Below are 15,164 nucleotides of genomic sequence, written 5' to 3' on the forward strand. Positions count from 1 at the left end.
TATGTGCATTATGCAAAAAAACAAACAAATAAACAACATTCATATAGCACCCCATGTAGAGCATCAAATTTGTGTGATCCCATTCTCTGCCCCAGAGGGATTGCAGTACATTCTAGGTGGAGAGAAGGCTAGAGTCCTGCAAAAAAGGAACTAGGTTTTAACAGGATATACATACCAGCTCAGCTAATAGAGCATGAGACTCTTAATCACAGGGTTCGAGCCCCATGTTGGGTGAAAGATTCATGCATTGCAGGGGGTTGGACTAGATGACCGTCGTGGCCCCTTCCGATTCTGTGATTCTGTGATTCTGTGAAATGAGTAGTGGGGAAGAGGCAGGTGGTAGCGGATGAGCAAACTAGAAGAGGCTGGGAATATTTGCTGAAAGAAATGAGGAAGCAAGCTTTGGAAGGGGCTCCTTCAAAAGAGAGAGGGAGAGAAGCAGCTTAGAGGCTCTTTAGTGGCCCCAGGTGCACTTGATCACGGCTGCTGTGTACAAAAAGGCAGCGCAAGGATGTTTTCGCCTTCAACAAATGATCCAGCACTGCTACTTCCCAGCTCCCTGAAAACAATTGATGTAGATCTGCATGTGGCTGGCGGGAAGTGGGTGGGGAGAAAAGGGGGACATCTGTGTTGATGGCTGCAGGTTGGCGGGTGCCTTGTCCCCTTGTGGCACCCTGTAAACACAAGCTGGCTATGCGATGGAGCGGTACCTGCTTCATAGCATCTGATTCCATCAAAGCTTCATCTCCCCAGAACTGAACAGGCAAATATTTGGGAGATGAAATTAATTCCTGGGTTTGGCCTTTCTAGATAATGTGTTTGTGGCTGGATCCTTCTGTTTTCTTTGTTTCCTCTAAGTAGTAGTAGTAGTAGTAACAGTTGTAGTAGCAGCTGCAGTAATAATGCATTTATATAGTGCTTTAGTTTACAAAGTGATGGAATATGTCACCTCAGTGAATCCTTAACAGATCCATGTAAAGTAGATTTCAGTATTATTCTTATGAACAATTTGAACAGTATTGTTCTCATCAACAATTTTGGGCAGCATTAAAGTTAAAAGCACCCACCTCTGAGTGATCTCCCCCCTCCCCGTGATCATTTTGCAGCATCATGACATCATCCTGTTCCTTTGGTGACTCTCCGTTGGCTGGGGCTGCCCATGTGACTGACTCAGGAAGAATTGCTTCCACTCTGAATAGGCTTCACTTGCCCTCAGTGATGTCTGTATATAGTTAAGCCCGATTGGCTAAATAGCTCCATGATGTCATCCTATTAACCAAAAAAGAGCAAACACAGCCTTGGCTTTTAAATCTGAAGAGGACAGGCGAAGTGAGCAAATACAGCTTAAAATGACATAGAGTTTTCAGCTGGTCCTAGTCCTGGGCATGAGAATGGGATGTTAACTGTTGTGCTTCCCATTTTCCTGTATCAATTTTGACTCTTCAAACCTGTGTGGCAGCTACACTTGGAATGCCTTATACAGTTTTAGTTTAGAAGCTGCTGCATCTCAAAAAGGCTACTGTAGAGTTGAAAAGGGGACGCGGGTGGCGCTGTGGGTTAAACCACAGAGCCTAGGACTTGCTGATCAGAAGGTCGGCGGTTCGAATCCCCACGACGGGGTGAGCGCCCGTTGTTAAGTCCCTGCTCCTGCCAACCTAGCAGTTCGAAAGCACATCAAAGTGCAAGTAGATAAATAGGTACCGCTCTGGCGGGAAGGTAAACTGTGTTTCCGTGTGCTGCTCTGGTTCGCCAGAAGCGGCTTAGTCATCCTGGCCACATGACCTGGAAGCTGTACGCCAGCTCCCTCGGCCAATAAAGCGAGATGAGTGCCGGAACCCCAGAGTCTGGACCTAATGGTCAGGGGCCCCTTTACCTTTACCTTTAGAGTTGAAAAGGGCGTACAGAAAAGTGCAGCCAAAGTGCCAGCTGGATCATTTCTCCTATGAAGAAAAGCTACAGTGTTTAGTCTAAGGGGAGAATGACTGAGGTTTCTCCCTCTCTCACAATATTTAAAACCAGTGGTCAGAGCATAGGAGTCAACTCCTAGGGGCCAAGGTCTCTTTGCCCCCCCCCAAAATATTTGAGGCCCCCTCAACGTTGCTGGGCATTGCCAATCAAATGGTGGGTGGGTGCCATGTCATGTGATTGATTATGTGGGGCGGGGCTTACATGGGCCTCCCCAAAATTTTATTCAAGTTGGCACCCCTGGGTCAGAAGCGGATTTAGGGGAGTGCAACCGGTTCACCGGCTCTGGGCACTGAGCCAAGAGGGCACCGTAGGGGGGCCCTGCAACAACAATGTAGCGAGAGGTGAGGGGGCATCAAAGTTTGGCATCGCACAGGGCGCTGCCAAAATTTGAAAGCCCAAAGTCCACCTCAGGGGTCACCTAATGAGGCTGAATGATAGGATATTCAAGGCAGACTCGCAGCAACTGGTATTCCAAGAACATCTCCAACTTGGCTAGTAGCTCTTGATAGAGCCTCATCCTCCACAAATTTGTCTAATCCTCTTTCAAAGGCATCCAAGCTGTTTCGTCATTGCTACGTCTTGTGGAAGCAGGTTCTGTAGTTTAACAATCTGCAGGAGGGTCACCGGTTCGTCACCCCTGCCTCAAGAGGAGGATCTAAGCAAATGAGCTGTGGTAGGGAGCTGCTGTGGTAGGGAGGTGACCAATGAGAGGGGGGGGCAAACTCTTCTGGAATTCTAAGTTGACTTCATTGGGGTGACAAGGGAGAGGCCAGAAGGCAGCCTTTATGGTCAGAGCCCAGCTGCTCATTCACAGAAGGCTCTGTTTGTGCTGTGCTGACCAGACAATGGTAATACTTCCATGGAATATTTTTTTTCATGGCGTGAATTCGGAGTTGCATATGAGGCATTACAGCAGCTGACCTGCTTCGTTTAAACCCGGGTCTGTCTCAGCCACATATAAAAGCAAGGGTGGGAGTATGGTTTTTAAAGCAAAAGGGACATGATATGCCTAATTCTGACCTGAGAATCAATGGATTAAGAACTTTTACCTGAGTTTACTTCTTTCCTCCTCCCTACCACTTCATTTTCCTTTTGAGTTGTGTCACATCTTGTAAGCTTGAAGGCAGGGGTTGCCTGGGTTGCAGTGATTTGTAAGCCACACTGGGAGTCTTTTTGTTTTTCCTAAAGTGCAGGATATATATATTTTTTAAAAGCAACAACACCTAACTAATTAAAAAAATAACAGGCAGGATAATGTTCTGTTTTGAGTGTAATTCATGATAGTTGGGTTTAAGCTGATTGTACGAGTGAGGAATTACCGTAGCTGGGATGTGCTGATAGTGTCCAATTTTTACATACAATTGATTTTGAGAGCTGGTGTCTCATAGTGACTAAGAGTCTGGTTTTGGGGGTGAATGGATGTGGAAACAATTCTTAATGGGAGCTAAACACGATCCTTGTTTCCTTCCTTGTCTGTGGTTCAGATCTCGCCTCTCAGCTGTGACCTCACTAAGTAGCCATGGGCATCTGTTCTCAGTCTCCCAATTTTGATACGGGGTTACGCTGCAGCTGCTGATAACTATCTGACCCATATCATAGGGTTGTTATGGGGATTGTTGAAATAATGGATGGGAAGTACTTAATAATAAACAAACAAACAAACAAACAAATAAATCCTATCATTATTAGTTCAAATAGGGAGCACTGCATTTTAATGGGTAACTAATCAGTATTTAATTCACTGAAATGTGCGCTCTTAAAAGGCACAGCTAGGAATGGCCGGCCTCCTTGAAATTTTGCATTCAGCCTCTTTCTGTTGGGTCTTTGTTGTCATGGCTGTGCTTGAAATTTGATCAGCTTTGCCACTTCCTGGTCACAGTTCCCATGGCTCTCTCTGTTGCTGAATGGAAACCAGGGAGAACGGAGCAGGGAACTACTAGGGTGGGAAGCTACAGAGCGAGAAACCTGACTGCTCTGCCTTATCAGGGAACTGCACCTGCTGTCACATCAGGTTCCCACTGAACCGGGATGCCATTTTCTGAGATGCAGATTCCCCTCCAGAATTTGAGAGCGGATTGTGGATATCTGAGAAACTTACAGTGCAGCACTGATGAGCAAAGCAAGGATTCCAAACCATCTGCACTCATGCTGTCGGATTCTGTGGCAGGAGTGGGGAGTGACCTCCAGGCTCTCTGCAAAGAAGAAAACACCTTTTTGAAATGTCAAGGGTCCTCAAGCTCTCCTTTCTAGAGCAGGCGTGTAGGGCAGGGGGGTTAATATCCAAGCTGATCCACTCCAGGCTTTGCATGTCTGGTTTTCTAAATGGAGAACTGTCAGATCAAAGTGTATGGACATGTGCAGGAAATCTGCTGGAGCCTTAACATGGCCTTTGCAAGTGGTTTTCTGGACAGCGTTCCCGTGCTTACAAAAAGGTAAGCCAAAATTTTGGCCAGTAGCTGTTTTGGCAGGTGATCTGGAGTCCCCACAGAGGGAATGGCTTCTCGTTTATTCTGAGTTGGGGGGTCTACTTACTTCCCAAACCTTCGAGGCCAAAACAACACAGGGATATCCAGCACCATCTTGCTCACTAATGGGTTTCTGTGGAGTGTCTGGCTGGTCACATTTGGAGACAACAAGATGCTCTTAACCTGAATGCGCCTTTCCTCTTTCCCAGCATGACAGCTTCTATTTTACATGCACTAATTTAAGCCAACTTATTAGCAGAGTGTGGGTCCTTAAGATAGCCAGAACCAAACCATTCATGCATAAGAGGGAAGTTTCAGCAGACTTGGTACAGCCCCCAAATCTGCAGGGGTGCAAAAGAACATTTAGATCATCAACAACAAAAACCCTCCAGAGAGGGAAGGGATGGGGTGGGGAAATAACTTGTCCAATGAGGACTGAGCATTCTCAGTGGCCATGAATTCTGACTGACTAGGGCTGGAATAGAAAGTTGGAGAGGAAGGATGGAGTTCTGGAACCCTGATCGGAAGCAACATTTTGTTGCAGATCCCCACTTTTTAAGAATGGCATTTAGCACGCGCTCAAAAGCTCTCTCTCTCTCTCTCTCTCTCTCTCTCTCTCTCTCTCTCTTAGCTTTCAGTGATACATGACCTTAAGTCGTTGCACCGGAGACAGATTTTGGGCCATAGCTCTGGCTCAGTCTGCCCAAAAGCCAACCTTAGCTGGCCTGTGGTTCTTTAATCATGTGGCTGTACTTTATTCCATGTTGCAATCCACTCCTCAGCCTTTGTCATTCTTCATATCGTCCTTTCCACACCGTTTGCCTTGCTTTTATCGGTGCTAATAAGGCTGTCATTTCAAATCCACTCACATGCCCTTATCTCCCTTTGATTCTCCCATCCAAACAGAGTGATATTAATTGTGCCTCTCCTTCCTGCTTTCCCTTTGAAAAAGAAAAATATTCTGCTGATGTCATCACCACCCTCTCCTGCTGCAATGCAATTGATTTCCCATGCCAATAGCTGCACTGAAGGGTATGCACTGGATAGCTGTGGGGGGATAGCTGAGTTCCACTGCAGAGATCAACATTTTTGCCAAGAGGCAAATAACAAGCATGTTAAGCCTAGCCAAATATTCTTAAACCAGGGCTCAGTCACCCAGTCCTCACCAATGCCAAAACAGAACTGCCTCTCCTCAGCCCATATTTTGCTTCAAGTCAGGAATGCTGTATGGACTTACCCTTAGTTTGGCTGTTGTCAATGTGGGCGAGTCCATGATTTCCCCCACACATGCAAGAATGCTCCCACCTTCAGTAATTCAGTGCATAGAGTGCAAATAGAGTGCTGTCATGTCCAGGGTGCAAACAAATCACTATCTTTCCCAGTGACATACCTGCCTGTAAGGAAATACGCTCCATTGACAACTCCATACAGCATAAGCCAAAGAATACGAACACAAGAGATGTAAGCAAACTGCCATTTGACAATACATGTCTTAAAATAGCCTAGAAGCATATGCCCTTCTAGTGCCCCAGTAACTCGATTTGTTGAACCTTGGTCAGTTCTACATGCAGGAGAGTCTTTTTTCATGGATGTACAAACAAACAGCTATCCACCTGTGCTTTGAAGGGGTGCCGTCTTCAGTCATTGTTGTACAACATGATTTTTTCCCTTCTGAATAGATCACTCCATAGTTTAGGAGGGGTTTGGTGATGTGCAGGGCTGGCCTTTTCCTTTGCCTGCTGTAGAATTCCCCTGCAATCTTACCCATACATACTAGGATGACTTACTTCTGAGTGGATAACCATAGGATCACACAGTAAATCTGGTATTCTCTAGGAGACGTCAAAGTCTGCTGTTATGGTCCTAGAGCCACATACAACATGTGGGATGAACTCTTTATTTGGGCCAGTTGTCATTTATCAACCAGAAAGGTTTTGAATCTTTGTTGAATCAACCTGTTTTTGCAGGAGAGGCCACCAGAGGCTCTTGGTACCTTCCTACCACCCTACCACCACCACTTCCTCTCTCTCTTTTACATATGTGACAATCAGTTAATCAGAAACCATCATTTGCAAATCTCGGTCTAAGGCAGAAATCTGTGCAGGCTTCCAAGTCCTACAAACTCAGAGCACTTGGGGACATTTCTGCCCTGGTTCTTGGCTTCTAGCACAAAGCCACAATAAGGCAAAACCATCACTTTTGTTCTAGGGCTTCCAGGCTATTACTATTTTCAAGTGGGATCCAATCTCATAACTAACAAATTCACATTCAGCAATGACACTTGATTGGGAAGTCTTGGACAAGAAGCCCGCTTCCCCAGAAGACCAGACTTATTGTGTTAATAACGATAGGAAAGGTAGAATCTCTCTTTGCTCTCTGTAAGCAAATCAGGACAAATGGTAAATAGCTCACCTTGCAGCTATAGAGGCACATTCTGAGACACACGTGCGCCGTGCAGCCAACAGCATGTTCTCGTTTGCTCACTTGATTCTCACATTCCTCAGCACCCTTTTTTGTTTTCCCTTTTATCAAATTTTGGACTGTAAGCTCCTTTGGGGCAGAGAACTTATGGAACTCTGCAAGTGCCACGTACTTGCACGGTTGGCGACCAGATAGGAAGGAAAAGGTTTGCTTCAGTTCATGCAGTAAGCTAGGGGCAAGCTGTTAGTGGCACTTGGGTATGATCCAGCTCGCAAATCAATTCTATTGTGCTTCTGAAGACCCTACCAAATTTTAGCCAAGGCATGTTAGAATGCTTGCCCACAGTTTGACTTGTAAAGAGGATGAAATCGTTAGGTACCTCCTCTACTGTTGTAGAGCATAATTCTGATATCTTTCTCTCTCACACTCTCTGGTTGTGTTTCTCATAGACCAATGTGGCATTTTCACAGTTCTCTGTGCGTGTGCTGTATTGGGGAAAATGCTGTTCTTTACCCAGAGGGTTCGTCCGCTGTGATTGCTGTGTTGAATGAGGTTGCACAAATGTCACAGGCGCCTGTTGTGTCTGCGATGCCACTGGCAATCAGCAGGAGAGCTCCTTTCCCACCCAGGCCCATGAGATTTGGTGATCTTGGGCACCATCCGGGCAAAGCGAAGCACTTTGAAGCCCCATTGTTTTCCATGGGGAGTGTGCTGAGCACGTGGGGGATTTCTCCCATGGTAATTATAGAATTGTAGAGTTGGGAGGGATGCTGAGGATCATGTAGTCAAGCCACACAGGAATATGCAGCTATCCCATGGAGGGGGGTGGGTTTCAAACCTGCAACCTTGTCGTTACCAGCACCACACTCTAACCAACTGAATTATGGGATGCCCAAGGTGCTTGATGTTGGTTGGATTTGTTGTCGCCACCATAGCTTTATAATGCCTCCCTCCCTGATTGATTGCGTGACAGCTGTTGGTGTGAACTGAGCCAGCCCAGAGAGTGCCAAGCAGGCATGGCCTGGGGAGAAGGTGTGTGGCCTGGGAGAGTCCCAGGGGCCAGGGAGAGGGGTCTTGCCCACCTGGGTCTGAGGTTCCCAACCCTGCATTAGGATCCTGGGACAGGATCTTACGCTATTAGCTGGGGTGAACATAAGTATAGAACCAAAAATGACACGTACTTAGCACACATTTTGTGGATTTCACTCTTAAATCTGCTTAGGCTGTGTTCTTACAGGGCAGGGGCTGACCCTGTCTTGCTACAAAGAGATGACTTTATGACCGTGATGGACACAGCCCAGCCACCTGGTGCAGACCTTCTTTGAGGAGTCTTAACTTTTTGGGCAGTGGAATCAAATTATGCAGAGCGAGCAACTGCTTCTGTATCACGTTTCCTAATTTTCATAATATTTGCTTCATTCTTTTTTTAAAAGATGAAGCACTTTTTTTATTGGTATGCATATTGCCCCCAACCTTCCTTTAAAAGATCCTTGACGTGTGTGTGTGTGTGTGTGTGTGTGTGTGTGTGAAAGGCGGAGGAATCCACTTGCAGTGAAGTCTCACTTTGGTACTACTCCATCTATACCTGTTTGAAAGCCTTCCTCCACAACACCCAACCTAATTTACCTATCCATTTTAGCAAATCCATTGCTTTTTTTGTTTTGTTTCTTTTTCTTTTCTTTTCTTTATATAAAAAAACACCATTGGGAGGGGACTTTAAACAAACCAACTTAAAAACAGTAACGCCTCACGCAGTTTAAAGTCAACTGTTTGCTCAAAACAGAAATCTTAATGGTATTTTTTTGTTCTGTTTTTTTTTGTTCTTTTTTCTTTTCCTTTTTTTGTTTGTTTGTTAGCAACCAAACTACTGGAGCTTTAAGGTCAGTACTTCCAATTTTTACCCACACCCAACGCTTTCGTTTAAAGGAAAATTGCATGCGCTTTCCCACCCTTTTCTCTGTATTTTTTTCTGTACGGTGTGCACAGGTTTGGGGAGGGGATTGGGGAGGTCTCTTTGGCTTTTGCCCTCTCTTCCTTGCACCAGATCTCCTGTTTCTATGAGCTGTTTCTCACATTAGCCTCCTCAAGCATGGAGGAGGGGGGCTCCAGGAAGTTTCTGCAGCATCTGGAAGTGTGAACTGGAATTTAAAACGGGGTGCATGGGTGTCCACAAGTGAGAAAAGGGGGAACGTTGCCCTTCCAGATTAGACATAATCTTCACACCCTTTTTAAAAAGAGTAGGTTCCTAGCACCTAAGCTAAGAGGCAAAATATACAGGGGCTGCTCTCTCTCTCTCTCTCTCTCTCTCTCTCTCTCTCTCTCTCTCTCGGTGTGAAAATGTAGCCTGCTCTCTGTTTCAGTGTTTTCCTTTACCTCCTGCCACCCTGGAAAAAAGCCTGACAATACCCAGAGTAGTGTGCCCATGGGTCCTACATTACAAAGGCCCCAATTTCGTTGGAAGGAGTCCTCTGTTTGAAGGATTATCCAGTCCAAGTCCAGTTTAAAGCTGAAGAACCATAAGAAGGGAGGCCAGCTGGCGCCTTGGAGTAGCCCCTCAATAATTACCACCTGAGCCTAGAATTGTAGAATTGTAGAGTTGGAAGGGACCACAGGGGTCATCTAGTCCAACCCCCTGCAATTCAGCTAAAGCATCAAAGACAGATGGCCATGCAACCCCTGCATAAAAACCTCCAGCTTCCAAGTCCAATCCACTGTCAAACAGCCCTTACTGTCATAAAGGTCTTCCTGATGTTTAGTCGAAATCTCCTTTCTTGTAACTTGAAGCCATTGGTTTGAGTCCTGGGCCCTCCAGAGCAGGAGAAAACAAGCTTGCTCCCTCTTCCATGTGATAGCCCTTAAGATATTTGAAGGTGGCTATCATCTCTCCTCTCAGCCTCCTCTTTTCCAGGCTAAACATACCCACCTCCTTCAACTGTTCTTCATAAGGCCTGGTTTCCAGACCCTTGATCACCTTGTTTGCCCTCCTCTGCACACGTTCCAGCTTGTCAACATCCTTCTTAAATTGTGGAACCCAGAATTGGACACAGTATTCCAGTTGTGTTCTGACCAAGGTAGATTAGATTGGTACTATCACTTCTCTTGATCTGGACACTATGCTTCTGTTGATGCAGCCTAGAATAGCACTAGGGTTTTTTTGCTGCTGCATCACCCTGTTAACTCATGTTAAGCTTGCCATCCATAAAGACCCCTAGATCCTTTTCCACATGTATTGCCAGTAAGCCAGGTTTACCCCATCTTATATTTGTGCATCTGATTCTTCCTGTCTAAGCGCAGAATTCTACCTGAGCAGGTTACAGCAGTTTAAAATTCAGTATTAAAAACAATTAAAATCAATTGCAGTCACAGGAATTGGGTGCACCCCAAACACACACATATCTTAGGTGTCAAAGGCCAGAGCAAAGACTGGGGTTTTTCCACATTCACCAAAAGCTGACTAGTGAAAGGGCCAGACATGCCTCTGTGGGGAAGATTGGGGACAGAGAGGTATTGTATCCCCATTTAAATTATATCATTTACCTCCACATTTGCATCTATAAATAGAAATTGGCACATGTGAATTCTGTGCAAATCTGTGTCTCCCCCCCTTTTTTTGCAATTTGTAAGTGGCCACGCTTAAGTGGAAGGGTTGAAGAGAGGTCCCATGGAGATGGCGTATTTGCATATTTGTCTTCATGCTGCCATCAGGGCAGGACTTTAGGACAGAGGTCCATGCCCCCACTCTGCAGAATGAGCAGCAGGGCTGGCTTATTATATTTTGAAGCAATGCACATTTCCATCCGGGGATGGGGGTGGGAGGCTGCACTAATAAGACCATTAAGTGCAGAATCTAAAATTACCTTACTGCATCATTGCTCTAGATTTTTTTAAAAATGAAAACAGCCTTGGGAGGCTGCCAGATGAGAAGGGGAAGCTTAACCTTGTTCCCCCACCAGCCATATATATATATTATACACACACACACACACACACACACACACACACACACACACCTGCCCCCAAATGCTGTCTCCCCCCCCCAACCACCACACACAAAAGGAAAAAGAAGCTTGGGGAAGGCAATAGGACCAGAAAAGAACGTTTCGTAATAAATGAGTTAAGCACCTCTACCCATCCTTCTGTGAACCTCACAACATCTTGAGACAGTTTTTCACATACTGCGTTGCCCAGACGACAAGACCCTCCTCTCAGTCTTGCTGATGTGGTCCAAAGGAAAGCAGAGCAATACGCTTGGCACCAGCTTGGCTGCAGGAGTTGCCAGAAGGAAGCGTACAAAGCCCCGTCCAACCATCTTAGGTACTCCACTTCTTCTCTGTAAGATATCTCACGAGGCATCAGAGGTTTAGGCCTGGAGTTTTCCTTCTTCCAGATGGGCTCCCTTTCGAGGTGGACTAGCCACATTTACTCCTCACTTCTACAGCATGTGCAGAAGCTGCCTTCTTGACTATTGAACCCACTATTGGTCTAATACGCCAGAGCCTGTTTTTGCATGTAGGGGAAGTCCCTAACTCAGCTAGGGTTAGAGACCCATCGGCTATCCTCACCTGGTTTAGCTGGCCAGTTGAGGCTGCTCCCAGGTATGGCTGCTGTTGCGTGCTGAGCTCTCCTAGGAGCCGCAGGTGAGAGTTGAGGGCAGGACCAATGGTGAACAAACTGTCCAGAAGGAGCATGACGTGTACCCAGCCAGAGGTACTACCGCTCTCCAAACACCCCATACACCTCCCCAAAAAAGCATTCAGCATTCCCACAAAACCGTAATTCTCAAGATTCTAAGGCATGACAACCAATCACATTTCAAACCAGTTTAAAAAATCATAATTTATATGGCCACCATCAATATACAGTGTTCTACAAGGTTTTCAAAACAAAATGTCTGATCCCTTGATGCCTTCAATTTTGCAGTTTAAATGTTGGCAGCGGAGGTGAATGGCCGGGCAATAGGGGAATGCAGTGTGAGGAAATGCAGACATGACCACTTAGGCTTCATTTCAGCAGAAGATGAAGATTAAATGCGCCGCGTCCTTAATTTACACCTAAGTTTTAACTGTCTCTGACAAATTCATACAGACGGCCACGTCAGCTCAGCAGTTTCTGTCTTTCGTACAGCTAATTAGTCCCTATCAATACATCCAGAAAACATTTTCAGGAACAATCTGTGTGTAAGGTAAAAAATAATAATAGTTATGTGGCGCTTTAGCAAGATTGGTTTAGCAAGATTGGTTTAGGAGATTGGGCAGGGAGGGTTGATGCAAGGGGGTCCAGGAAACAATGAAGTAGGGAATGCCAGCATCTCCCAGGAGAGGTGTCAAGATCCAGTAAGGGGGGGGGATGATCAAAAGAGTTTAGGGATGATTCAAAATGCTCTCAAGCCTTCACTGCTTTAGTAGTTGTCTTGCAGGAAATCACTTTAAGATGCAAAATGTGGTTTGCCTCCAAGCGAGCTTTGCTCCCAGATTCCCCAGCCGTGGAAGGGGAAAAGAAGGGATCCTGCAACACTGGTGTCAGCCTTAGATGGTTTCCTGCCTGAGGCCCAAAAAAGTCAAAATGATTCTGTGGTCTAGATTTCCTTTCAGCTTTAAAAAAAAATTTAAAAAGCCTCACGTAAAGGCAATAAATAAATAAATAAATAAATAAAAATGGCAGCTCTTCTGAAATACGTTGCCTGAAGTAACTGCGTCCCGTTGATGCATGGTACACCATTTGTACACCAGGAATTAATCTTTCCTTTTTGGTGGTTTGGCAAGAAGGGATAGGAATTGTGGCCAATATCTCCTTAGAATCGAAGAGGAGAACCATCAGCTCAGAGTAGCAGGAGTTATTTAAAAACTGTTGTTCTTTTTTAGGGCAGTGCAGAGAGTATAGCCAGGGCGGTGGACCCTGCTCAGTTTGCGGGCTGAATGATAGGGGTGGAGATGCTCCTTCAGGTATTCCGGGGTTCTTCAGGTAATCTCTAGTAAAGACCTGCAAAACACATATATACACATTCCAGCATGGGATGACCTGTAGACCATTGTGTGGGGGGGGGTAGGGAATTATCACAAAGTATTTGCCACCTGTACTTCCAGAATTTGTGTGCAGAAAAGCCAGATTGTGTCCTTTCTGGTAGAAAAACAAAATCTGAACTCCATAAGCTGCCTTATACCAGGTCAGATGGGGGAATCAAATTTTGGAATGTTCCATCTCCAGACAAGAGATTCCCTGCACACAGAAAATTAATACGTTCAGGAAAAGGGTTCCAGCCTAGCTTCTTCCTTAACAGGGTGGTGTGTGTGTGTGTGTGTGTGTGTGTGTGTGTGTGTGTGTGTGTGTTTTGAGGACCAGTACATGTGCCAGTCTCAAGGAGTGCCCCTCAGACACAGGTTTACTGCTTCAGTGAAAACATAGCCAAAGTATAACACAAATCAATTTTGCATGATCTCAGTGTAATAATAGAGGAGTGAGTATTGGGGTGAACTGTGTCGTGCTTGGCATGCTCCTTTTTTTGCTTTAGCCAAATAAAACTGCTTTGGTTTGGTAGAGGGTGAGTGAGTTGTCGGTATGAGAGATATAGCTCGACTCCCCAGGATTTCTTTGAGCGAAGTTCACGACACCTAAGCTGATTTACTCTGTGATTATGACATTGCCTGTGTGCAAGTATGGCTTCCAGACTTCGGGTTTAGAAGACTGCAGTTCAGGAAATTATGTTAGTTGCTGTGCTGATCCCATAGCATAGGAAATACCATGTAAGCCAAATACCTTTTATAAAATACCTGTATAATTTGACGAGTGTGCAAGCTTTCAGGTTCCACAGAATTCTTACTTGTGCCAGATTTGAGAGTTCTCGAATAAAAAATAAAATGCATTTTAAAATGTGCATTTTGAGAGAAAATGCATCTAGAAATTTTGAGAGGAAATATCCTTAGTAATGTGCATTTTTTAAATAGAGAAAATACATGTGAAATACATATGTGTTTAAATGCAAATTTTAGCGTAGGGTTTTTGTTTAAAAAATATAGCTATATAGCTATATTTAAAAAATATAGCTGCTCATTTTGCCCATGCTATGCTTTAAATCACCACCTAACTCCACATTGTAGAGATCTTGCCTGACCTGATTTGGGTTGTGTGCCATAGCACATGTAGTTTCATATATCCCATCCCTCCCTGCTGTGCCACAGATATGTGCTTCTCTTTCCCAGCTTATTGCCTGACTGAGGCTCTGCCACACATCACACAGCTTAGCTGTCCACCCTCCCATCAGCACCGCTCCCTCAGCAACAATTGTCAGAGGAATTTCTGGTCTCTTTGTCCCGTTGTAAATTCTATCATCGATCACCCACTCCTGCTTGGTACTCAGTGGTCCTTTGGTAACCTAGCAACTGCATCCCCAGCAACAGAAGAAGGGAAGATGATGCGGGACACTAGAACTAGTAATTGTCGATTCTTGTTTTAAGAAAATAACTTACCATTTCTTTTGCATGCTAAAATAGTTGAGAGCATTATTCTTGCTTGATTTGCTTTTGTGTGTGTGCGCGCGCACACACACACACACACAGAGAGAGATTTCAGTTGGTTTCTGAATTACCAACAGCTACTTTGGAAATCAGTGAAATCTCTGCCTGCATACCTCACATTATGCTTTCAGACTTATTTTCAGAATCTTAAAAAGTTTACTTGTGAGCTGTAGCTTGTGAAAAGTGCTCTGTGTGTTCCTCAGAGGCACTGTCTTCTTTGTTGTTATACTACACATCTTAGCCCTGATATTAACAACAGGGTTGAAGGCTGAGCCCTAGCGCAGGGATGGGGAACCTATACCCCCCAGGTGTTGGTGGACTACAATTCCCATCATCCCTGACCACTGGATCATACTGCCTGTGGCTGATCAGAGCCGGAATCCAACAACATCTGGAAGGTTACAGGCTCCCCACCTCTGATTTAGGGGAACCTCAAATCTAAAACCTGAGTGAAGCCAGACCTTGTTACTCCTTGATTCAGGGAATGCATTCTGTCCATGCCCAGAGGAACACGTCTATATTGAAATGTGGCTGCTGCTCATTTCAATTAGGGCTTCATAGGAGATTTCATTTCATTCCATTTCAATCCATTTCATGGATTTCATTCCATAGTGTGTACTAGGAAACAAGATACCTTTTGAGTTTTCCACCTTAAGCACCAAACTGCCTTCAGCTCTGAAGCCTTAGCAGGCCAAGGCCTCAGAGGAGACAGCAGCTTCTTCTTACCTTGTGTGGGTCTCTTTTGTTTGCGTTCCTCCAGCAGGCTGGGGAGTTTGCCGAACCGGCGCTGCAAGCATCA

The 15,164-nt window shown here is 45.2% G+C and overlaps 1 protein-coding gene and 1 long non-coding RNA gene across 11 annotated transcripts in view; one reads left to right on the top strand and one right to left on the bottom strand.

Moving 5' to 3' along the window:
* SRCIN1 (SRC kinase signaling inhibitor 1) overlaps positions 1-15,164 on the top strand; it is a 263,638-nt gene that overhangs the window by 147,798 nt on the left and 100,676 nt on the right. For 6 of the 8 annotated variants that reach the window (XM_082197166.1, XM_082197162.1, XM_082197165.1 and 3 more), the window contains one exon: positions 8,711-8,734. In XM_082197166.1, coding sequence (XP_082053292.1) covers positions 8,711-8,734 — 24 coding nt within the window. Of the gene's footprint in view, positions 1-3,687; positions 4,401-8,710; positions 8,735-15,164 lie in introns of those variants that run through there. The other 2 variants (XM_082197167.1, XM_082197170.1) reach the window with 1 other exon arrangement.
* Positions 4,412-14,208, bottom strand: LOC309517871. Of its 3 annotated transcripts, XR_014213311.1 has the most exons (4): positions 14,116-14,208; positions 13,622-13,691; positions 5,671-5,827; positions 4,412-4,774 (listed from the first exon to the last, which is right to left on the bottom strand). It is a non-coding gene; the product is annotated as an uncharacterized lncRNA (long non-coding RNA). The 3 variants fall into 3 exon arrangements; XR_014213310.1 differs by lacking the exon at positions 5,671-5,827; XR_014213312.1 differs by lacking the exons at positions 4,412-4,774; positions 5,671-5,827 and adding an exon at positions 11,894-12,025.

Source organism: Podarcis vaucheri, assembly GCF_965113315.1.
Source record: "Podarcis vaucheri genome assembly, chromosome: 13".
Classification (NCBI taxonomy): domain Eukaryota; kingdom Metazoa; phylum Chordata; class Lepidosauria; order Squamata; family Lacertidae; genus Podarcis; species Podarcis vaucheri.